The 23850-nt window shown below is 38.8% G+C and overlaps 5 protein-coding genes and 2 long non-coding RNA genes across 9 annotated transcripts in view; 3 read left to right on the top strand and 4 right to left on the bottom strand.

The window, feature by feature from the left end:
• Window positions 1–7741, top strand: part of LOC130704420 (transcription factor AP-2-epsilon-like) — a 28875-nt gene extending 21134 nt beyond the window's left edge. For all 3 annotated transcript variants that reach the window (XM_057525842.2, XM_059494772.1, XM_057525843.2), the window contains 3 exons: window positions 4164–4305; window positions 5153–5324; window positions 5470–7741. In XM_057525842.2, coding sequence (XP_057381825.1) covers window positions 4164–4305; window positions 5153–5324; window positions 5470–5571 — 416 coding nt within the window. In that variant the 3' untranslated portion in view covers window positions 5572–7741. The remainder of the gene's footprint in view (window positions 1–4163; window positions 4306–5152; window positions 5325–5469) is intronic.
• Window positions 1–23850, bottom strand: part of LOC130685442 (proteasome subunit alpha type-7-like) — a 46791-nt gene that overhangs the window by 14537 nt on the left and 8404 nt on the right. The gene's annotated exons all lie outside the window — the stretch shown is intronic.
• On the top strand, window positions 10168–10836 carry LOC130704450 (uncharacterized). The gene is made up of 2 exons (XR_009004951.2): window positions 10168–10514; window positions 10604–10836. It is a non-coding gene; the product is annotated as an uncharacterized LOC130704450 (long non-coding RNA).
• LOC130704438 (uncharacterized) lies at window positions 12108–12793 on the bottom strand. The gene is made up of 3 exons (XR_009420682.1): window positions 12692–12793; window positions 12450–12612; window positions 12108–12328 (listed from the first exon to the last, which is right to left on the bottom strand). It is a non-coding gene; the product is annotated as an uncharacterized LOC130704438 (long non-coding RNA).
• LOC130704419 (zinc finger CCCH domain-containing protein 14-like) lies at window positions 13316–15968 on the top strand. Its single transcript, XM_057525841.2, has 7 exons — window positions 13316–13584; window positions 13655–14167; window positions 14243–14511; window positions 14581–15125; window positions 15199–15301; window positions 15364–15619; window positions 15773–15968. The coding sequence occupies exons 1-7, from the start codon at window positions 13477–13479 to the stop codon at window positions 15875–15877; spliced, it is 1899 nt and encodes a 632-aa protein (XP_057381824.1). The 5' UTR covers window positions 13316–13476; the 3' UTR covers window positions 15878–15968.
• Window positions 15898–17352, bottom strand: LOC130704437 (homeobox protein XHOX-7.1-like). The gene is made up of 3 exons (XM_057525862.2): window positions 16945–17352; window positions 16711–16874; window positions 15898–16039 (listed from the first exon to the last, which is right to left on the bottom strand). Exons 1-3 carry the CDS (start codon window positions 17288–17290, stop codon window positions 15980–15982), a joined length of 570 nt encoding a protein of 189 aa, XP_057381845.1. The 5' UTR covers window positions 17291–17352; the 3' UTR covers window positions 15898–15979.
• Window positions 18210–19570, bottom strand: LOC130704436 (snRNA-activating protein complex subunit 1-like). The gene is made up of 5 exons (XM_057525860.2): window positions 19255–19570; window positions 19027–19170; window positions 18815–18962; window positions 18554–18719; window positions 18210–18494 (listed from the first exon to the last, which is right to left on the bottom strand). Exons 1-5 carry the CDS (start codon window positions 19404–19406, stop codon window positions 18433–18435), a joined length of 672 nt encoding a protein of 223 aa, XP_057381843.1. The 5' UTR covers window positions 19407–19570; the 3' UTR covers window positions 18210–18432.

Raw genomic sequence — 23850 nt, 5'->3', positions numbered from 1 at the left:
GCTAGAAAAAAAAACATACAAACTACGACGCTTCGTCAATATTTTCGAAAAAAAAAAGGATAACCAAATAGAGGTATTATATTTTGTGTGTGTGTGTGTGTGTCCACCACGTCGTGTGTAATATCATTTCTTTCTTTCTTTTTTTTTTACGAAACGAACGAAGAGAGAAACGAGCCAAGGTTAGGGTTTGGTTTTTCTTTTTTCTTCATTTGCTCTCCACTGGCAAACGTTATTTTCTGTTTATCTTTTTTCGTTTCTTTTTCTTCCTGATTTTTATGACGGCGCGACAATCGAACGCCGTAAAAATACCTGGAAATAAGGGTGGGGGGGGGGGCGAAGCCAAGAGGTTTTTCGAATGACGTTCTAACACGAAAAACAAAAATGGACACAAGGCAGGAAGGGAGAGCGAACACAATCTCCTCTGAACGACGCGCCGTGTTTTCTTCCTCCTCCACTTCTTCTTCGTCGAAAATCATATTCTCTTTTTTTTTTTTCTTCCTTTTTATTTGTTCCCAAGGCCAGATGTAATGACGGTTAAGTACTTCCCTTTCTCGGTCCGCGCCCGCATTTTACATGTACAAGGAAAACAAAAAAAAAACAAAAAAAGAGACCAGCAGACGAAGAAACACACGAGACCCCCCCCCCCCCTTCTGCCTCTCTCTTTCTTGCCCTCCATATTTTCCCGTTTCTTCGTTTATTTTGGTTTTTTTGACTCATTTTTTTTTTTTTTTTGGCTTCTCTGTTGTTTTGTTGCCGCCGTGTTGAATGTGTTCCAGAACAACTCGACTTTTTTTTTTTTTTTTCTTCGTGTAAGTTGACGGTCATTGTGTGTGTGTGTGTGTTGCGTCTTTTTGCTTTACGAGCGCACCGTCCTCGGTTTGTCTGCGCGTATGCGAGTCAGGATCCCCCCCCCCCCTCTCTTCTCTTCTTCTGTTCCTAGTCCTTGTTCTCTCTCTTCTCTAAATGGTCTCTAATAAGCTGAGGAATATTAAAACAAAATTTGGAAGAAGAAGGGAACCCAAAGTCAAGGGAGTCCATTTCTTTGGTACTAGTAGCTGTTTTCATTTTTTGGCTTCTCTCGATGGGGGCACTCGGTAAAGAGTTCTTTCTTTTCTTTTTCTTTTTTTTCTTTTTTTTTTTTGTCGGAGGGGGGAGCGTGAGAAATGATGTGCTCTCCCGCTCTCCACTCCCACCCTCTTTGGCCTTTTTGTTTTCAGCTCCTTTTCTCGTTGTTGGTGTTGTTGTTCTGACGTTGGCCGTTGTTGATAATAGCTCTCCAGCGATCGGCAGCAGATTATCTAGCACAGGTATATTTATATGCGGTAAAAAAAAAACAAGTGTATGCTACTAGGACTATACGTCGAGTATAACTCTTTCCAGAAAGAGAAATTTGAAGCAAAAGAAAAAGAGAGAGAGAGAGAGAATCTTTAATGAGATTCCTGAACTGTGTGTGTGTGTGTGTGTTGTGTACGAGTACGTCTGCTAATAATTTATTGGATGGCAGCAAAAAGACTTTTCTGTTATAAGAAAGAAAAAAAAAAAAAAAAAAACATACAGTGTGGCTGAGAGATAACATACACACACACACACACACACAAAAAAAAATGAGAACAAAAATAACGTGTGTGTGTGTTTCGCTGTCCAGTCTCCTGCAGTGTGTGACCTCTTGAGCGTTGTTAGCCACAGCTAGCCAAGGCCTTCTTCTTCTTTTCTTAGTGGTGGCTATTTCATTTTTTTTTTTTTTTTCTTTTTGCTTTTCTTTTCCCCTTTCATTTTGTGATGATAATAATTACTTTGTACTTTTTTTTTTTTTTTCGGGAGGAAAATGTGGAGGAAATCACAGTGGTAGAATGGAATGTTCCTTCTCTTTTGCTTGACCCCCTCGACCACTTCCGGTCTGCTCACACGTGGTGATTTCGTCGTTTTTTTTTTTTTTTTTTTTTGCCACCGAAAAAAGATAAAACATTGATCATCCGTGTAATGGAGGAACGAAGATAAAAAAAAAAAAAGGGAAAATGAAATGATAAGAAAGAAAAAATGAAATAGCGTCCTTAAAAAAAAAGAAACAGAATGGACGTGCGAGCATCGAGTGTGTAGGACGAACGAAAAGGGGGGGAAAAAAAGGCAAAGCTTTTGTAATAAAAATCCTAAAATAACCGAAATCCTAAAAATAAAAAAAAAATCTAGCGGACGCGCAGGTGTGTTTTGATTGCTCCGGACTCGGTACCATTCTCTAGGGCTTGCTCTTTGACGGCCCTTCATTTCCCTATCTCGTTTTACATGTCTAGGTGTCGTATAGAGCCAGACAAAAAAGGAAGACGCAATAAATTACGAAATGATGAAAACAAAAAGAAGAAAAACGGCCAAAAAAAACAACAACAAATGACGATAACAACAACCACCACCTGAATCTTGTCAGACAGGAGGTAGTATCCCCCCCCCCCATTAGAAGCCCATCAGAAACTTTGCCATTTAATTAATGGAAAACAATTTGTCATGTCAACTACTGTCACCTGTTGGGAAAGTGTGAAATCAGGAATGAAATGCGTCCATTCAATTTTAATTTCTTTTTTTTTCTGTTTTGATTTTCCCCGTTTTCCGTGAGTCCTTAAACACGAAACAAAATGTAAGAGGGAGGTATTCGGTTATTGAAGCTGACGTGGGTCATTGCGCTGGTCTTGCCCGAAAGGAAATCGCCGCATTGCCAAGAAAATAACCAAAAAAAAAAAAGGGAACAAGAATTTTCCGTCATTACGTTTTGCGGTTTTCGGGTTGCCCACTCTCCACGCCCAATACGTACACACACACACACACACACTATACGACAGCAACATCACACGTGTGTGTGCCGGAAACACTCTTTGGTCGTCTGTCTGCTTTTCTTTTTTTTTTCCTCCCCCCACTTCGATCCTCTTTTTCCGATTTTTCCCTTTTTTTTTTTTTAGTTACCACCCGCGCCCACATACGCGAACACGAACAGGTTGTAATTTGTGTGTGTGTGTGTGTGTGTGTGTGTTTCTCCATCATTTTCGATGTAACCGAATGTGTTGCGTCTGTCTCTTAATTCTCCTCCTTTGCCCATATGTCCCACCCGTCTCGCCCACCACCACCACCCAATTCAGTAAAACTACGTGTGGGCCCTTTTTTTTTTTTTTTTTTTTTTTTTTTTTTGAGGACTCCTTTCACGACCGAATGGAGAAATGGTGGCGTTTCTTTGGAAAACCGCAGCCCTACTTTATTCATTCAACCGGCTAACCGAGAACTGGGAGAAGAAGGGGAGGGGGGGGGGACGCTGGTGCAATCCAAACAGAAAACAAAACAACAACGAAAGAAAAAAAAACGGGCCGGCACGCACAAACTACCACATACTAAAAAGAAAAAGCAAACCCGTTGTCGACGTGCTCTTGATTTACCTTGTATCCCCCCCCCCCCCCCCCCCCCTTCTCCTTTCCCGTCCCTTCTTTTTTTTTTTTTTTTTTTTTTTTTTTTGCTGTTGTCCATGTAGAAGATATTGTGGGCCATATACTCTCTCATCTGACCACAATTTTCTTTTGTTTTCCTTTTATTTCATTTTATTTCATTTCTTTTTGGGCGAGTCGGGAGGGAAGGCTGTTTCTTGAAAATGAGGGCCGAGTGTGTAGGAGTGGGGTAGGAATCCCGACAGACGCGGACAAATGAAATTGCCGTCTTCCCGTTGTTGTTGTTTTGGCTTTTCTTTTAAATTTTATTTCATTTTTTTTTTTTTTTTAGTTTTCTTATTCTTGCCCTGTGTTTCCCTAATTAGCCTCTTCCATTCCGGAAATACCCCGCGAATCCCCCGTCCACCCCATCCGAAAAAAACAAAAACATAGGCGCCCTTGCAAGCAAGTGCACTCCCCCTTCCACCTAAAATTAAAAAAAAAAAAAAAAGCTACTATTATGTTTTATAATATTAGAAAAATTATGTCTACCAACCACTTTGAACTTAGACGTGCATTTTCACTGCGCTCTGCTCACCTGTAACTTGTAAACATGGCGACAATTGTAGAAAATCAGTTGAATTTTGTAAACCGCCTCATTTTAACGATCAACTGAAATTTCGGTTATTATCGATTCGTGTTTTTTGCTATTTTCAATCCGTGAAATTAAACACTCAAATTTGATTTATTCTCATTTTTCAATAGGCGAGGCAATTCACCTGGCCCGCGATTTCGGCTACGTCTGCGAGACAGAGTTCCCATCGCGACAAGTGGCCGAGTACCTGTGCCGCCAGCACACGGACCCTAGTGACCAGTACCGACGAAAAGAACTCATTCTCTCCACCAAGTACGTATATACACATAGTATTATCAGGCCCTTATTATTATTATTATTATTACAAAAAAAAAAAAAAGAACAACTGTGTGTCTGTACCGCTAGACGTCTAGATGTAGCATCTAATAATAATAGTAATATCCTTGTTAGTTTTCTTTTGAACCATTTTTTCCTTTTTTTGGTCTGAAGTGGGGGGGGGATGATGGGTCTTGATGCGTAACGGAAGATAAGGGGGGGTAGTTGATATGTTTCATTCTTGCATTCAAGTCGCTATTTTTTCTTTCATTTTTTTTTTTTTTTTCAACGGGCAAAAATAGAGGGGGGGATAAAAGAAGAAGAAGAAGTTTGGAAGTTGATGGGTGTCGTGTTGTGCTGGCGACGTGTGTGGAGCGTAATAATTGAAGAGCACGGAGTAAAATGTGCCAATGCTCTGCGGGAGATGACTGTGTTCTTTCCTCCCCCCCCTTCTTGCTCTACCACCTCCTGTCTGTCGTAGGGGAAAAGTGTCGGAAAGAAAAGAAAGAAGAAGAAGGGAAAAAAAAAAAAAAAATGGTAACGGCCGTGTCAGAAAGAACAAGTGGTCTCATTAGAGTATCGGCGCCGCTCTTTTTCTTTTGGGTTCCAAGGGAAACTTGCGTATTACAACACATACACCTACACAAGTAGTGGCTGTCGTATGTGTAGACGTTACACAAAAGAATTGGAAGAAAAAAATGTAATTGGCGTTCAGGGGAAAAAAAAACACGTTGAATACTTGAGCAGACGCGAACTGTGAACTTATTTTTTTCTGAACGAATTACCGCACTACACGCATGTACTCATTCTTTTTTTCTTTTTTTTCTTTTTTCTTTATAAATAGGCAAATCACCAAAGAGCTGATGGACTTGCTCAACCAGGATCGATCTCCGCTATGCAACACGCGGCCGCAGATCATCTTGGAGCCAAACATTCAGCGCCATTTGACGCACTTTTCGCTCATCACCCACGGATTCGGCAGCCCGGCCATTGTCGCCGCCCTCACCGCCATTCAGGTAAATATGATCGGCTTTTTTATGATTTTTATTCAAGTCTTTTTTTTCCTTTTTTGTTCTATACGGGTCACTGTCTGTAATATTCATTTGCGATATTTAATTTCGGTATCGATTTTCTCCGTTCGTTTTCTTTGAACGCTTGCAGAACTTCTTGAACGAGTCTTTGAAATATCTCGACAAGATGTACCCGACGTCGGTGACATCAATGTCCGACGTGAAATCTAAAGACATGGACAAACAGAAATGAAGTAAAGCCGGAAAGGCGCCCGGGCGTTGGCAGTAGTAATTAGCTAATCAACAACGAGGATTTTTGAATCGTTAATGAAGAAGAAGAAGAAAAATAAGCCAAGATGTGTGTTAATTTTTTTTTTTCCTTGTTGTTGTTGTTGGGTGTTGTTTTTTTTTTTTCTTTCCCCTTTTTCTTCTGTGAACATAATAAGAAGAGGAATGATTATCAATGGTGATGAAGAGATGAAGCATGAAATCACTGCTGCAAACATGTAAACGCCGCAGCCAAGCCAGCCTAGCCAGCAAAACTTCAAAAAACACACAAAAAAAAAAAATGTTTAAATAAAAAAAAATGATACTTCCTCTCGGTGTGCTCAACCAGCCAAAAAGAAAAAAAAGACAACAACAGCAACAAATGAAGATTATAAGAATTAAAAAAAAAAAATAATTAATAATAATGTGGAAAAAAAAAAAAAAAATGTTGAACTCTTTTGAAACGACAACGGTACCGAAGGTGATGTCGCACGAAGAAAAAAAGAGATACCACGGAAGGCAGCAGTGATTTGATTTGTTTGTTTGTTAAGCTCTTAATATTTTTTTTTTTTTTTTGTCTTGTTCCTTTTCTTTCCCTCAAAAGCTGGAGAGTGAGAGCAAAAGAAGTGTTGCATTCATTCTGTTTAATTTTCTTTTCTTTTTTTTTTTGTCTCCATCGTGTCTCTTTTGCGTGCCGAAATTCCATCACATTCTGACAAAAAATTGCAAAAACACACAAAACATTCCCAACCTATCATACTCCCGCCCTCCGTTCATTTTCTACCTTTCCTCTCTCTCTATCTCTCTTGTACTTCTCATGTATGCGTGCGAGCGTGCGTGTGTGTGTGTGTGTGTGTGTAGATTGGTGTCTAAAAATCGACCCCACCCTGAAAATTTACCTTCTCGAGAAGAGTATCGATGAACACAGAGCTCGTTGTGTATTTTGTTTAATCATGACACGAGCGGCCAGCGTTTTGTTTTCTATTTCTCTTGATCGATTTTGTATTGCGTGCGTTGTGTACATGCTGTTGGTATTTTTGTTTTTGTCATCATTCCCTCCCCCATTTTTTTTCCCCTCTTTCTCGCAATCTCAAAGACCCACCATGTCCATTTCCTCGCCCTTTTCTCTCTCATTTTTTTTTTTTTTTAAATGGTTTTCCTTTTTGCTCGTTATTCCAGAAATGAGAAGAGGCTCCCGTCGTTCGTTCAAATCGAAAAGAAATGCAAATTTATTTGAACATTTCGAATTGGATGATGACACCTCCGTCTCACATCACTCCCACATTTTTCCTTCTAGGTTTTTTTTTTTCTCCCCAAAATACTCGGGCATCTCTCTCCCCCTCCTTTGTGTGTATGTGTGTTAGATCTGATCTATTTACTTACAATAATTCCGTAATATCTTTTTTTTTTTTTTAAGGACTGGCACTCGCTTTTTTTGGTATCTGTCTGTTCGTCTCTCTCACCTGAAGCTTGATAGCTTTTTATTGGCAAAATGCCCTCGTCCCAGCGACTAGAGTTTAAAAAAAAAAAAAAAAAACGAACGTGAAAGATGAACGATGACACGCTTGTTATGCTGTGCTTTTTGCACGGTATATCTTGGCGCGATTCGTTTCTATTCGTTCCCTTTTTTTTTTTTTTTTTTTTTTTTGCCCCCGTTGTTCTTACTCGACCATTTTCCAGCGACGCCCCGATTTTCACGAAGCGTGTCGCAATGGAACGAGAAAGAAATGTATATCTATACCAAGTATAGAACTTAATAAAAAATAATGGGAGACGACAGCAGAGCGAGAAAAAGTGCGGCGTGTCTGATGCAACTTGATTTTTTTTTTGTGCTTTGTGTTTCATCCAATATATATAATAGTAAGTGAAACACACACATACACACTTAAAAAAAAAAAGAATTATTAAGTAAACCGAGGCCATGACAAATGTAAAAGTTTCAAACATTTTCTTTTTTTTTTTTTCCTCTTTATCTTTTTTTTTTGTTAAGTGTCCTTGTGTACCTTCCTCCAGCCCCTCGATCTTATATTAAAAATGTGTTTTTGTCTTGGTATTTACTCGCCAACATCACACACTTTCGCCCTCTATCTCGATTTTTTTTCTGATTTTTTTTTTTCGATGGTTATTAAGAAGCAAGCAAAAACAAAAAAAAAAGGGGAGGAAACAAAAAACAATCATAATAATATTAAAGTTTTTTTTTTTTTTTGTTTGTTTTTGTATGCGACGTTAATAGAAATTTTTTTTTGGGCCGGTCATCTTACTTAATTCACTATGCGTGCGTGTGTGTGTGTGTGTGTGTGTGTGTGTTAATGATTGCGTGAATTTTGCGTACATGTTGTGTATGTAAGAAATATGAAAATGCTGCGCAAAGAGAAAAAAAAAAACAGTAAAGGCCAAAATAATTTATCCTCATTTTTTTTTTTTTTATTATTATTATCATTATTTTTTTTATCGATTTTTATGCCCATTTCCCTCGCCTAATAGATCCCGTTCCCGTTTCATGAAAATACCTTTACCTAAATCCATCTGATATTGTTGTGTCTATTCGAACGTTTGTCTCTCTTTCTCTCTCTCTGTCTTTAAAAAGAATGGGATTCCGTAACAAGTGAATCATTCCGGAAGGGCCACAGTACACACGCACACACATAGCCCGCAGTATTTCCACGAGTTGCGAACATGTGAGATCTTTTTGGGGGCGATTGTTTTGTTTGTTTGTTTCTCACTCACCTTGTTCGTCTCTCTCTCTCTTTCTCTCCTCCTCCGATAGTGTGCGTAGTATTATAGTAGCAAGTTTGTTTCGATGCTGCTCTCTCAAAGTCCTTCTGCTTTGTTTTTTTTGTTTTTTTTTTTGTTATTATTATTTTTTTTTAAATTCCTTTTTCAACCCGTCCGTTTCCCTTCGTCCCATCTTCCTATTACAAATTTTTTAAAAGAAGAAAATCTCATAGAGCAATGAAACGTGCGGTCGCATCGGCGGCACATCTCGTTTTTGTTGTCTTGTTTCAACATCGAATGCGAACTAATTTGTTTTGTTCATTTGTTCCGTTTCTTTTTTTTTTGTTTTGCAGATAGGCTTTAGGGAAATGAGATATTTGATTTGGGTACATTTTACGTTTTTAAAACTTTTTTTTTCTTCCGTTTTCCTACCTGTCCAACCCAAATTCAAAACCCTTTAGCCTCGCTAAAAACACAGACAAACATTTTCCAACATTTTTTTCCCCCCTCCTCTCTCTTCCATTTTTTTTTCTTTCTGTATCACGACCGGCTAAAAAAAAAAAAAAGAAAAACACATTTTTCTTTTTTTTTTTTTTTTTCCAGCGAGCATTATACAAAGAGAAACCAAAATCAAGACACATACAAAAAGAATATGTTTAAATAAAAATACCGGAATGATTTTGAGAGGGAACGAGCGAGCGAGAGCAAAAAAAAGATTGTGTGGACGCTGATGGACTGTGGATTTACGATATTATTAGTTGAAATACACCGTTTTCTTTTGTCATTGTAAAAACGAAAAAAAAAAAAAAAATCCAAACATCTAACTACCTTTTTCTGTAAAGTCCCGTCATTCTTTTTTACCTTGCACAGAAAAAAAAAAAACCTCAGATTGCGGCTAAAGGATGCATATACCCAAAACCTATTACAATGCACAACTGTAGTGAAAAGGTACTCCGGTACGTTGGGCTGTAATAGAACAAACAAAAAAAAAAAAAGAAAGAAGTCTTACAACGAAACGTTGCACTTCAAAAAAAAAACGGAGGATTCGAATGTTTATGGCGAACGTTTTTCCTGTAAAAGTAAATCAGAACCTCCCGCCCATCGTGGTGGATGATGCTAAATGAGTCTAAATTTTTATGGAGAAGTCCCCCTTTTTTTTTTTTTTTCTTTACGCCAGGTGAATGCCCAATGAGCTGGCTCTGAAGAAGGAGCCAATATGGAGCTGAAAAGGAGAATATATGGCATCCGGAGAAGCGAGCTGGGAGAGCGGCACCGGGTGAGAGATATTGCCGTCCCATCTGAATAAATTGGCGTCTTCAACGCGAGGGGCCACGACGCCGATGCAAGCGCAACACTTTGTCCCAATCGTATCTTCTTCTTTTCCCCTTTACCCGCCCAGTTGTTCCTTTTCTTTCTTCTTTATTACCCTCTTCCATCGAACTTTTTTTTTTTCCGATTCCCCATCCTTTTTAGGGGAGAAAAGACAGCTGCTGCTTCTGAATAGAACGAAAGCCATCAGATCGGGAACTCCATCTTTCTTCTTGGTCCCTTCTTCACGTCTCCGTATGGTAAATTCCAGCATGGCAGGAAGAAAAGAAACAAACCTCTACCTCAAGGCTTGGAGAAGATTTCAGGTTCTATTTTTTTTTTCTTCCTTTTTTTTTCCCCTCTATTCTTGTTCTTGATGTCGAATTTCCTCTCCCTCCAGTAGAATAAAACTGATTCTGTCGGCAGATTATTGAAATCGGGGGGGTTATTTTCCCTATCGAAAGGAATGATGTACCGTTACCTGTGAACGGTGCATCTTTTTTTTATTTATACCAGTGTGTTCTGTCCTGTTCTCTTGTGTCTACACGTTGTGTATTATTTAACATAAACAACATCACTGCAGGTGGAAGAAAAAAAAAACACAAATCCCGCAGACTACGCATATCGACTAAGCTTTGTTGGAAAGTCGCAGCGGCATCGAAACTTTGGATTATTTCCAGCCTCGGTGAATTGAATTTACCTTTCACGATGAGCCGAAGCGGGCCTGTTTTTGGTATTATATAATAATACTTTTACCTCAGGTACGTCAATGTAAACATTTTCTTTCAGTATAATGCTTACGGTAATTTTATTCACTGAATATAAATCACCCCGGACTATGCCAAATGATCTGTGTGCCTGCGCCACCATGGCTTAACTCGTGATTAATACTCTGCTGTGTGTGTGGTATGTAGCTAATAGTAAGTACATAAGCATACCAACAAAAGGCGGCCTATGAAAGGGTATTTATTTTTTTTCTGTTTTTCTTATCACAGAACTCAAGATAAATGACCCTGCAATTTCACCTGCATCAATAATCGATATATTATCTCGCGGCGGCGGCACCCTTCTTTTTCCCTGTCGTGCAGGGGTCGAGACCCGTGTCGGACCCTAAGCAAAAAGCCAAGCGCAGCCGCATCAACACGGCACCTATACGTGAGACGAGCATCTATAGACGCGTAAACAGGTGCTGGATGTTGCTGCCGTCCGAGATCAATACGCAAACAAGGGGGGAGCAAAATTAAAAAAAAAATGAAAGAGAATGATGTACAGATAGAGGCAAAATTTATCACAAGCAAGGTACGATATTTACAAATGTCATTACTATATTTAGCCTTCAAAACTTATCCGTGATAAATACCGCAACGCTTGCTATTATAGCCTTAATGATTTATTATCATCATTAGCCTTTTTTTATTTCTTTACCTACAATGTTTTTGTGCCACGCATTAACAGCTGGGCAATGCTTTGTTAATCCTTTTGCAACCAGCAGGATGCTTCTAGAGAACATCCACCTTTCCTACAAATAGCACTCAAAAGTAAAAGATGAGAGAGATAGTCAATTATAAAACAGAGGGAATTAATATGCACCCATCCATCTCTGCCTCTGAAAAAAAAAACAGCAGCGCGATCAAAGTGGCGGCGGTGTGGGTTTTTTGGGGCTGCGCGAGACAATTATCAACTATTCGTTGGTAGGTGGCCAGGAGTCTCGCGTTTCTTCGTCATCCATGCAATAGCCGCGCACGCGTTCCGCCAAGAGACAACAGACCGAAACGGCCACTTCTACTATTCGTTCTCTTCGAATCGATTCACACAATCAGAAAAGTATCGAGTCGGTGACGGAATCTTTAGGACAGCCCGAGACCCGATGTCAGCGTCTCTCTCGTCATCATGAGACTCGCGTCTACGTGCTATTGTTGCCGACCCCCAACAAAAAAAAAAAAAAAAAAAAAGGTTTTTTTTTTTCCCCCGACGAATCTCTCATCGTCTAGTCTTTCAGGATCACAGACCACACTAAATTATATAAAACAAAAAATATATATATTTTTATATATTTTCCACAGTTTTATTTCAATCGTACGGCATTCGTATTAAACGAGAAAGGTTATTAGGTTGAACAATCCAATGCAGAATTACCTTTTTGTTACTGCAGTTGCTTACGACAGACATTAGTGACAGTTTTAGTTTGGTTGAATTTACTGTGTGATAAATGTTTGTTGTTTCGGGATAAAACGTAGGTGTGTGAGCGGCTTATTGCGGCTTTACTATGACGTCCATGAATTCATTAATGGCCCTCCCAAATATTTTTTTATCTTAGCTTAATATCGCTTTTGTCTTCGCAGAGTTGATCTTTTTTTTTTTTTTTTAAGTGGGTACGTTTAGAAGCAATACCATTTCTCTGAAAGAACAAACGCAAAGAGGGAATCATCGTTTCTGACTAGTCAACCAAACATTACGGACGCAATCTGCACTACTATATCAAAGTTTTTTGCTAATTCGTTCTGATGCTGATTTCTTATTGTATTTAATCGACGTCATATACAATTGATTTTCGAGCAGTTTATATAGGTTGCTCATGGACGTCGTTCTTCTCCTCGCGTGTCTTCAGCTAGCAAACGACATTGCTAGCGAAATCGCAGACGTTGATGGCCTTGTTCCAATATAAATCGTCAGGACACGATTTCAAATAGGCAACGCCCCACGAGCACATGTAATAGTTCCTGGAAATAAAGCATGCAATAAAAAAAGAATCAGTAATGTGACATTACGATTGACGATAGCCCACGACGAGCAACGGAGAGACAGGCACAGTAATTTGTGTTGTTGCAGAATCATACATACTTGCAGTTAGTCGGATCTGGAAAGAAAACAGCGCTTCCTACGTCACTCGCTGGGCATTGTGGAGCAGCGCGAGCAACTCGGGGCAATGCAGAAGTGGAAACCACCAGAAAGGCAGCCAACACGAAAATGAAAAGCTCGAGTTTCTTAATTGCCATTTTAAATGCTATAGAAAATCATTGACAACATTTTACTGTAGTAAGGCAAAGACAAAGAAATATTAGAAATATTAAACTGGTTCTTACCTTACGGAACGAAACGAAACAGGTGTGTGACGGAACTGAAATGTTTGAGTCCTTTTTATATCCAGTGATGTGATCTCCAACCTACGCGTCTTTCATGTTTCGTAGTTTTGTGAAATATCGGTGGGCTGCTTAATCCGTATAAGCCATTTCATTATCAGAATGCATGTAGCGACATTTGAACTCGGCAGATAGGGTAAATCCAAGCAATTATTTTCTGTCGCCATATATCGCATGTGATTTAACGAAGGCCAAAGTTTTTTGTGAAATATCATTGCGAATGTAATATTTTGTAATCCAGGTAATTTCTGGTAAATAACAAATCTTTGTATGGTAGATGACGAATTTATTAAAAGTCTTTCAACTGCCTATTTTCGACCCGATTTATTTCTTGTGGTTCAAATCTACGACAGACACGTATTTAAAGTAAGACGTCGTGGTTAGCTTACCTTGATACGTAAGTAGTTGATTCGGGTCTTAAGTATTAGCAAAAGCTTTTTTCCCACGTCGTTTAGATGTTTGTTGATAGCAACACAGAACATTGAACTACTCAAGTAAAAATCGCTGACTTGTCCCTGTGTGGAGAAAGAAGAAGGAAAAGAAGGGGCTTCTTCCGTTTTAGGAATACGGTGCTGGACAGTCATCGGCTGCAAGCGTACAAGAAAAAAATAAAGAGGAACAAGTTTTTTCCTTGGGAAAGGTTTAAATCAGTGACTAAACAAGGAATACCTGAGTATTCAGTTATAGGTTAAGGGATTAGTTAACGTGACCAATTATTTTTAGCAATCATGGAAGGGGTAACAAACGAAATCAGAAACAAAATTAAATGCGCTGTGAAAGCCAAGCTCCAAGAAATTGGAGCTTATGTAGATGAAGAACTACCCGATTATATCATGGTAGGATTCGAAATGTATATTCTCTACATAATGGCATAGCATTTTCTGTTTACTTTTGCTTGTTCATTAGGTGATGATTGCAAATAGAAGATCTAAGAGCCAAATGACTAGTGAACTCTCTCTTTTTCTTGGAAGTCATACCGACAAATTTACAGATTGGTTGCATGTTGTGCTTGAAAAACTTGAAGCATTTGTGGGTAGTAGCAATGCCTCTGAGAAAGCGAAAGAAGCGGTTCCTGTGGTACCGAAACCAGGAAGTGAAGCAGGCATCATTTCGGTAAAAGTTCAAAATTCATCCCCAACAGTAATTCACCCAACATCAGGGTTGTTGATGGGCAAGAACAGTGAAACCCAGTGTAACGTTATAGCTCATAGTGTTCCGTTAAATCATGATATTAAGGAACAATATGTACCCACACCTGTTTCTTTACGTTCACTACCTCCAGCAAATATGCAGCATAACATTGAAGGGGATATGGAGGATGATTGTCTGAATATTAGAGATGAAGTAGAACAAGATTTCCATGCTTCTGAAGAAAAGACTCAGAGGAATAAGATTTCGACGTCATCGGCCACATATCAGGTTAGATCGTCTTCCACGTTCAATCGTTTAGCCAAATTTCACCGTAAGACTGTTCTGAATTTTAATTTAATCTAGTCATCCCGCTCTGACTCACAAAAACGGCGGCATACCAGAAATATTGAAGATAGATTTCCAAAAAAAGTTTGCAGGGAAGAAAGGGAACGACCACGAAGAACGGACGGTCGCATCTCGTCGCAAATTGTTTCTGTTGTGCGGCCCATACTCAGTCAAATTGTAAAACCTATAGAACGTACCAAATCAAAAACAGAGAACCAAGAACATGAGGAAGACACAAGTTTTAATAGCAAAACTGGGATTAATAGTATCGTTCGCGTCACAGCCAGGTACTTATTTAGAACCTGAAATCAGATCATTGTACATGTTTTAAATCGTTCTCCAATTTACGGTTTTAGGCGCAGGTTACCAGCAAGGATGCAAGCCACGAACTGTTTGATTTTAAAAGCTGTGGCAGACGCGCAAAAATCAGTTGTCTCCCATCCAGCTAAAGTTATGGAACCGGAAATCAGATCTCCACCAGCGCTGTTCACTCGAAAGTATCGCGAAAAGATCCAACATGCAGAATCGGTTGCCGTCACTATAAAAAATCCTGCTGTTGCTAAACCTTCCAACGAATCCACTATGGAAATAGATGTCCAACCACCCGGAAAGATGACTAATGGCGATGAACTCGCTAGCATGGAAGCTGAAGAAACGATTGACTCCCAACCTGAGGTTCCCGACCTAGGCGCCTATGAGCCAATGGAAAGTCCCGTTCAGTCACAGTTAGATAATCAAACAATTGAGACACGTTTTATAGTTACCCTTGATGGTGTTGACTCTTTAATGGGCCGATGCTTTGATGAAGACATAAACGACGATGACACTACCGAAATGTCCGAAGTACAAGACACTGAGCGGAAACCAGTGAAATCAAGGCTTTTTCGAAGACGTAGCACTGGTAAACAGTTGTTTCTCCTTTGTTTTTCAAAGCTGTCATGTTTTAGCAAAAAAACTTTTGGCGTTGGTTTTAGGTACTGAAGCTGAAGTTCAACAAACTTTGGAACGCTGCAAGTTTTACCCCAAATGCCGCCAAGGAGACCGGTGTAGTTTTCATCACCCCAAAACCCCATGCAAGTATGTTTTGCATTCGCACCGTAGTTTTCAACATTCGTACTTAAAAATTTCACTCATTCTAGGAATTTCCCAATTTGCTTGTTTGGTGACAATTGCTTATTCATTCACCCACCTTGCAAATTTGATGCTACGTGTACACGCAAATCGTGCCCATATACGCACAGTCAACGATCTCAGGCTACCATGCCTCTCGCACCGAAGATAATCCGGCCTCCAGTGAAGTTGCATCATCATCAGTCGCCGGTTGTGAACGGCAAAACGGTTTGCAAGTTTTTCCCGGCATGCAACAACGTTAGCTGCCTCTTTTTCCACCCGCCGGTATGTAGTAGGGAACTTGTTTTTGTTTATTTTACAAAATAGCGAGTTTTGTGTGTATTTCTGAATTTGGTTACATAATTATTCTTTGTATGATTAGTAAAATAAGTGATACATGCTATAAAATGATGAACAAATTGCAATTTCTTATTCTAGGCTTGCAAGTACGGATCAAACTGCACTCGAGTTGGCTGCACATTTTTCCACCATAGCAACATCCCGTCCGCAAATAAACTCAAATGGGTTACAGATGCCAAGTGAGGACATTTTCTTCTTGCTTTTGTGTGAGTGTTAATCACCGACCATGGATCCGAACGTAGCCACCATCACTCCAATACACGAACATATAGGACGTTTGTGTTTTCACTGAACTTCCCTTTCGCGGCGTTCACGAGCCCTTCTGTTCTGAAACCAAATCTTCACCTAGGTAGAAAAGTAACAAAACAAATAAATATTTTGCCCACAGTCAATCGGATCCGAAAACTGATCACTTTGACAATCTACAATGTTCGTTGAAAGAACCAGAAAAACATGTAATGTGAGTGGAATTCGATCGGACTCGTTTCGGTTGAAACTCGATATGGACTGTCGGCACGCGCACGGATATTCTATCATGATACAGTATGTTACTCTCTCAATTAGTATTAGGTCACTTCGATGGGGGCGCAAGTTGCAACAATACCTACAACAAACAGTATAGTTTTCCTATTGGTTGGCATGTTAGCCCACGGTCGCCTGCCTTTCAATGGATTGAGCTCTTTCAATAGATTACCGACAAAAGAGCAGCGCCCAACACAAACATTCTTTCCACTTGGATTGATTACATCAGTAACAAAAAGTTTTCCGCTCTCTTTTCTCAAAAGGTATAAAGAACCACTAGATTTTTTGAATTTAAATTAAACTTTAGTAGTGAACAACATAAGGTAGACATTTACTACAACGGATGAATAAGGCAGGACAACCGAATTCAAACATGTTTCTCTTTCAACATAAAGTCAGTTACGCTGATTAAGTCATATTTTGACCAGCTTGAAGGTATAAATAGAGTTGCATTTTAGCTTAGAACTTAATAACCAGACAAAGTTAATACGTACTCTTTTAGGGGACATGTTTAGCGCAGCAGCCAATTCGTTAACCTCATTACTGCCGAGATAAGGCGTCTGAAGGAACTTTCTCTCTAGCGTGCTCACCTCGATGGTCGAGAAGGGTATGCGTGGATTACGGTAACGGTTTCGCAAGTTAATTTCTCGCTTAGCACCTTTTGGAAAGATTGCATATTTAATAAGCTCTTTTTTTTTAATTCTATGCCAATTTCACGAGAAACTTACGTGGAAGTTTTGGTGGCCTGTAGCGAGTACAGTAGACCCAGGAGAAGTGAGGATCGCCATGATCGTTGATGGAGTTTGTTTTCGATTGTGAGCTGAAGATTTCGGACGATGTGACGACGATCGCTGATGCAGGAGATGTTCGAGACGAGAGGATAGCTTCAATGCTGAAATCAACTTTTGGCTTCGATCTAACGGTAAGTATTTCCATTGGTTTTTCTGCGACAGGTCCAAAAAGCTCATCTTGTGGCATTTGGCTGATATCGATGTCTTTTGCGATTGGGTGTTCTTCAGTTGTGACATCTCCCTGATTAACTTCTTGATTTTTGGTAATCACAGCGGACTCCATTTTGGTCACGTTTTGAAATGTTACTCGTGTAAACAGGCTTAGTTGGATCAGAGCTCCGACAACTCAACATCACTGGCCAACAATCTGGATAGCTAATGAAGTCGATGGTTGACCTGTGGATGGCTACGATTTTTCTTCTATACCTTTTATCAGTCCATAACATAGATGTATCGAGGGGTGGAGCCAGTTGTTTGTGCACTGGATAATCAGTGTTGCTAGAAGAGTATAAGGCTATCATATCACATTGGTATCGCGAGGGGATGTAAAGCGAGAAGAACAGTCTGGCTTTTTCATGCTGTGATCACTGAAGGTGAAGAACATCGAAATAGACAGCGCAGGTAATTGGTATAGGCCACCTACATCTGCCGTTGGCTATAAGCTAACAAGTACAGTCACAGTCGGCAGACTGACGGACACACATTGATGTCGCATGCGGCATCCTCAGACGAGTTGTGCCGTACATGAAGTATACGGTGTGGTACTTTTAGTATTTTTTTTTTTTTTATTTATTTAATATTTATTAGCTTCTTGACAATTTCTTGAACAGGTGGTATCTAACTGTAAGTTCAAACGTAGGAGACAGTAATTTCGGTTGAGAATGTTCGAAGCATAAAAATAGGCAAATGATTTTGCCTGTAATAAACTATACATAGGGACCGTCGGAACAATGATCATACTTGTACATACAAGTTCAACAATGTGAAACACACAGGAGGATTTGTATGCATGTATTTTATCGTACAGTGATAACATCTTTGACTGTGTTGATTATTTGTCCTCAGACGGAATTTGTGCACGGCGATATAACCAAAACGGTAGGTAGTATATTTTTAATAACGACAGACAATGACTTTTAGATATCCAAACAATGTCATTTAAATTTTGTGTGCTACAACGAATCACACAATGGGAAGAAGAGAACAATTTATTTTCGTATTCAGCTAATTTTAAAACACGCAAGTACGAAACACTGCTAGATCACCGAACTTGCCCCAAGCATTTCAGGTTATTCAGAGGGAAGAATTTGTAACTTTAATGTGAATTTGGTCCACAACGCAGCACTTCATCCATCTAGGAGCCGAACCGAAGACGTTTAACCTCCGAACACTGTTTTACGTTAAGGGTTCTTGGATACACCCACTTTACTGGTATTCCGAAACAAAGCCATCGGTGGCAGCAGGTTTGCAATACGAGTTACAGAATCCTAAAATAGATATTCAAGTTAGCTACATTCAGCTGTAATATTTTCCCATTATGAAGAACCTGGTATTTGAGATTTAATTTCTTGGTATTTATTCAACCTTTTGTCCAAATTATCAAGCTCATCTACTGATAGGCCGTGAGATTGGAGCAACCCACACTTACAGCTATCCAACAAATTTCCAATAATATCTGCATCTTCCTTCGACTGACGCGTCTGATTGACAAACTACGTTAACCAATCCCAATGTTCAGGTTAGATAGTTAGCTTAATTTTGTAACAAGTTGGTCAAGAACAAAATTTAGAACTTCATCACACATTACTTGGTTAGGTGTTGAAGCAAAAACAAAGGCTTTTTTCAGGAAAAGTTTGTAGAAGATGAACTGTTGTTCACTCATATTTCTTTTTTTCAATTCATCCAAAAATGCAATTAATGCTTTTAGCTCATTTAATGTTAAACGGATTCTGTTTCTGGTAGATGTGTGTATATGTGAAAGGCAATATTGTTTACAATGACTTTGTCGAAATGAAATACCTAGTTCGTTGAGTGAAGTATAATGCAAACAGTAGGTAGAGTCCACCAACCCTTGACGCCAATGGCTGCTGTAAGAGCAGAAAATATTTTCCCACGTTGAATAGCTCACTTACCAATGTACACAATTCTTCAATGCTGTGTTTACTTAAGGTAAAACCAAAACATTAGTTGAAAAATATTTAATGTGGCAAAAAACTGCTTTATAGAGGTACAAACATTTCAACATACCAAAACATCAGCTTCAAATTGACACATTTCCAGTGATTTTCAAAGTCTCTAAAACTTAGATTAGTATTAGATGTTGTGTTGGAGAAGTTATTTATCAACTGATGACAGTATTGGATCCATTTTTCATGAAACAAAGATAGGCTATCCGGCATTCTAGAAACACATAACCTTTTCCTATAAATTCTTTGGAAAACAACAATTACTAGAGCAAAAATCTTCTTAGGGTTTTAATTGTCTGTTAGAATGTCAATTGCAACATTTAGTGACGTATTTCCACAACAACCAAATATCTAATATAGGAGAATTAAACTAAACCCGGAATCAACACGTGGAAAGAAAATGCCATAACCACCAGCGATTTGCAACCATATACGAGTTTAATTCCAAATTCTCACACGGTTATTAGGATGATAGAAAGGTTTAAAATGTCACCGCTAAACGACGCTGCCTGTTGGACCACTCGATGTGCGAAAAAACGTTAGCAATGCGCTGGGGTCATGCATACATGGCAATCCGTTTTATATGGCAATCCGTTTTTACATAAAAAAAAAAAAAAAAATGGCGGAAAAAAAAAAAAAAACGCACTTTTTTCTCTTTTTTCTACCCGTAGCCATCTATCAGTCGGTTTCGTTATTACAGGCATGTAAGCAATTTCAGTTAATTGTATCCCATTAGCAGTTAATTGAGTAGCGTGGCTGGAGAACAACGCGTGGCTGGAGGAACAATTGAAAAATGGATAAGATAATAAAACAAAAAAATGGTAAGTATAAACATTATTATATTGGTTTTCAATTATTAATTATTGTTTATTAGATCAAATTATGAAGCTGCAGGCCCAGTTATTGGAACAACACAAAATATTAGATAACAAAGCTAAGGATCGTAGGCCTAACACGTAATGATTCTATTCATTTGCTTTTATTCATTCGTGTTTTGTAGCTCAAATTTTGAGTCTTCAAGCTCAGCTAGGGGAAAAGAACAAATTGGAACGGAACAGTTTCCAAACAGTGAAGGAGGTTTTTCAAAACTCATCTGTAACTGAACGTGAGGATGAGTTGGCATTAGGCGAACACAGCCAGGTACCTAAACTTTTCAAATAAGAATTCAAAATAAGTATAGAATTTTAAAAAACAGTTATTTATTGCTTAGTTATTCAGTCCACCACATCACAGTGTGTTAAATTTAAATTCTGTTAGTGCTGCACTAAAGGAATCGTTAGTAATAAGCTCATGCAGTGAAGGAACTGAACAATTGTGGGAACGTATTTGGGCCGAAAATGGGTGTGGTACAGAAACCCAGAAATGGCACGAGTTCAACATGAAACATGGATTAGGTACTTTTCGGTTTTTTGTCTATCGAAAAAGTATTTTTAATGCTATTATTTTGCATTCACAGATTTTAACGGGGATCAAATCAAGTCTGGAAGTGTTACAGGATGGAAGAGTGAGCCTACAGATGAAAAAACACTGAGAGTGCATTACCGTAAGGTGTGAGGTAAATTAATAGAGTAATGCAAATTGCCTAATGAGAAGTACCATCTTGTGTTAAAGAATCCAGTACAACAGCAATCCTTTATAGTTCTGTCACAGCTAGAAGCCTCAAATAATTCTGCTTCTCTGTCTAAAGAACAACTTGTCCTTTACGTTCAGAGTGTTGGGGAAACTGGGTACTTAAATGGCCCTAAAGATGTTTTAATTTTGCTGCTATTGCAGAGATGAACATCATACATGGACTCTTTAGGTATGAAAGGATTTTTCTTCAAATAATTTTGAATTTATGACGAAGAATTTCTCCTCCTTTTGCCAACCAGGTCTTATCTACCAAAAAAAATTTTATCCAATAGGAAAGGATTTTCATGTACTGGGAACACAACTATCAACAATGCAACATTCTACAGGTGCTAGTTTATCATTCAAGAGCCTTATACAATGAAGTTAATCTGCAATTTGTATGTCCTTTCCCAAGCTTCCACCAGAAGTTGAATCTATGAGTCATGTAAGTTCCATGATCAACAATTGATGTGTTTAACGGTGTTGTTTTTCTTTTCTCAATATAGGTTAATAGTAACATTGGATCTGAAAAGATTCTTGGTTGGGGCAAGACACTGAATAAATTGTATTGATTGGATGGATGACATGACATTGCTATACTTAATTCGGATTCCCCAGACGGTATTTGATATTAAAAAAATTGAAGTGCATATCTGGGCTCCCTTCTTTTCTGAAGCCCCGTTTCCCCTTGACTCATAATAAGCCCGTAGGGGGTCATGCCCCTACTGTACGGTATATATAAAAACAACATATACCGAGGTTTGGAGGGCTCTGGCCGGAAAGGGGACGTGGGGTGCCGCTTCGTCCGATGATGTGTTCACGGAGGGTGACGTGGCTGCCCACAAATCCGAATTAAAGGTTAATCGCTCCTGTAAAAATGTTCCAAATCTTCAGCTCTTCTTCCGGCTTCTCTTAGCCAATCACCGGGTAATCTCCCCGGTGGGTCAACAAGGCAGTGTCTCCCCCTGCCTGGGTTGACGGCAACTTTTGAAAGGGCTATTGTGCCTTTTTAAAGTTGCAAAAATAATTGTAATGTGCAGAGAATTGTCAATAAATTTTTTTTTATAAAATGTTTTTTGCAAAATTTTTTTCTTTCATTGTCTGTGTTAGCTTTGTTCACACATTACATTTATCAACTTTTTTTTTATTTAGCTTGCTCAATTCATCTTTATTGTTTTTGCCACCGTTGTATCGTTTATCTGTAAGTATTCAATTATTATTTATTACACTAATACATGGATATTTTCTGAAGTAATTTTGTATTTGTATATTGTTTTACTGGCATGGGAATCGATCCCCAGACATTCAGCGTGCAACGCCGATGCTCTAACATTGAGCCACGAGATATATTTAAATTTTTTATTATCGCATATCATATGTTATCGTCTAGGATGTTTATGCATCTTTCACAACTATATGTTTATCTTTCTATTTCTTTCTTAAGTTCCATAGCTCTGTGGTAGAGCATTCAGCTGCGATAACTGTTACCCTGGGTTCAAACCTTAGTAGATGTAAAAAGATCTATATCTAAATGTAGAAAATAATATTGCAGTATTGCATTTCAGCTTTATTCAAAGTGTAAATGCAAGTCCGCAAGTGACTAGAAAAAAGCCAACTTGACATTAAATGATTCATGGCTCATTGGTAAAGCATCGGCGCCGTATGCCGAACATCCAGGGTTCGATCCCTGAATAATAAATGAATGCTTACAGATAAACGACAAACCAATGGAAACAATGCCTATCATCAAAGGTGGCATAAACAGTAAAGGTGAAATGAGCAAGCTAAATAAAAAAAAAAGTTGATAAATGTAATGTATGAACACAGACAATGAAAGAAACAAATTTTGCAAAAAAACATTTTATAAAAATTTTTTATTGACAATTCCCTGCACATTACAATTATTTTTGCAACTTTAAAAAGGCACAATAGCCCTTTCAAAAGTTGCCGTCAACCCAGGCAGGGGGAGACACTGCCTTGTTGACCCACCGGGGAGATTACCCGGTGATTGGCTAAGAGAAGCCGGAAGAAGAGCTGAAGATTTGGAACATTTTTACAGGAGCGATTAACCTTTAGTTCGGATTTGTGGGCAGCCACGTCACCCTCCGTGAACACATCATCGGACGAAGCGGCACCCCACGTCCCCTTTCCGGCCAGAGCCCTCCAAACCTCGGTATATGTTGTTTTTATATATACCGTACAGTAGGGGCATGACCCCCTACGGGCTTATTATGAGTCAAGGGGAAACGGGGCTTCAGAAAAGAAGGGAGCCCAGATATGCACTTCAATTTTTTTAATATCAAATACCGTCTGGGGAATCCGAATTAAGTATAGCAATGTCATGTCATCCATCCAATCAATACAATTTATTCAGTGTCTTGCCCCAACCAAGAATCTTTTCAGATCCAATGTTACTATTAACCTATATTGAGAAAAGAAAAACAACACCATTAAACATATTGATTGTTGCTCATGTGACTTACATGACTTATAGATTCAACTTCTGGTGGAAGCTTGGGAAAGGACATACAAATTGCAGATTAACTTCATTGTATAAGGCTCTTGAATGATAAACTAGCACCTGTAGAATGTTGCATTGTTGATAGTTGTGTTCCCAATACATGAAAATCCTTTCCTATTGGTTAAATTTTTTTTGGTAGATAAGACCTGGTTGGCAAAAAGGAGGAGAAATTCTTCGTCATAAATTCAAAATTATTTGAAGAAAAATCCTTTCATACCTAAAGAGTCCATGTATGATGTTCATCTCTGCAATAGCAGCAAAATTAAAACATCTTTAGGGCCATTTAAGTACCCAGTTTTCCCAACACTCTGAACGTAAAGGACAAGTTGTTCTTTAGACAGAGAAGCAGAATTATTTGAGGCTTCTAGCTGTGACAGAACTATAAAGGATTGCTGTTGTACTGGATTCATTAACACAAGATGGTACTTCTCATTAGGCAATTTGCATTACTCTATTAATTTACCTCACACCTTACGGTAATGCACTCTCAGTGTTTTTTTCATCTGTAGGCTCACTCGTCCATCC

This window comes from Daphnia carinata, chromosome 3, assembly GCF_022539665.2.
Source record: "Daphnia carinata strain CSIRO-1 chromosome 3, CSIRO_AGI_Dcar_HiC_V3, whole genome shotgun sequence".
NCBI lineage: Eukaryota > Metazoa > Arthropoda > Branchiopoda > Diplostraca > Daphniidae > Daphnia > Daphnia carinata.
This window is presented reverse-complemented; position numbering and strand designations above follow the sequence as displayed.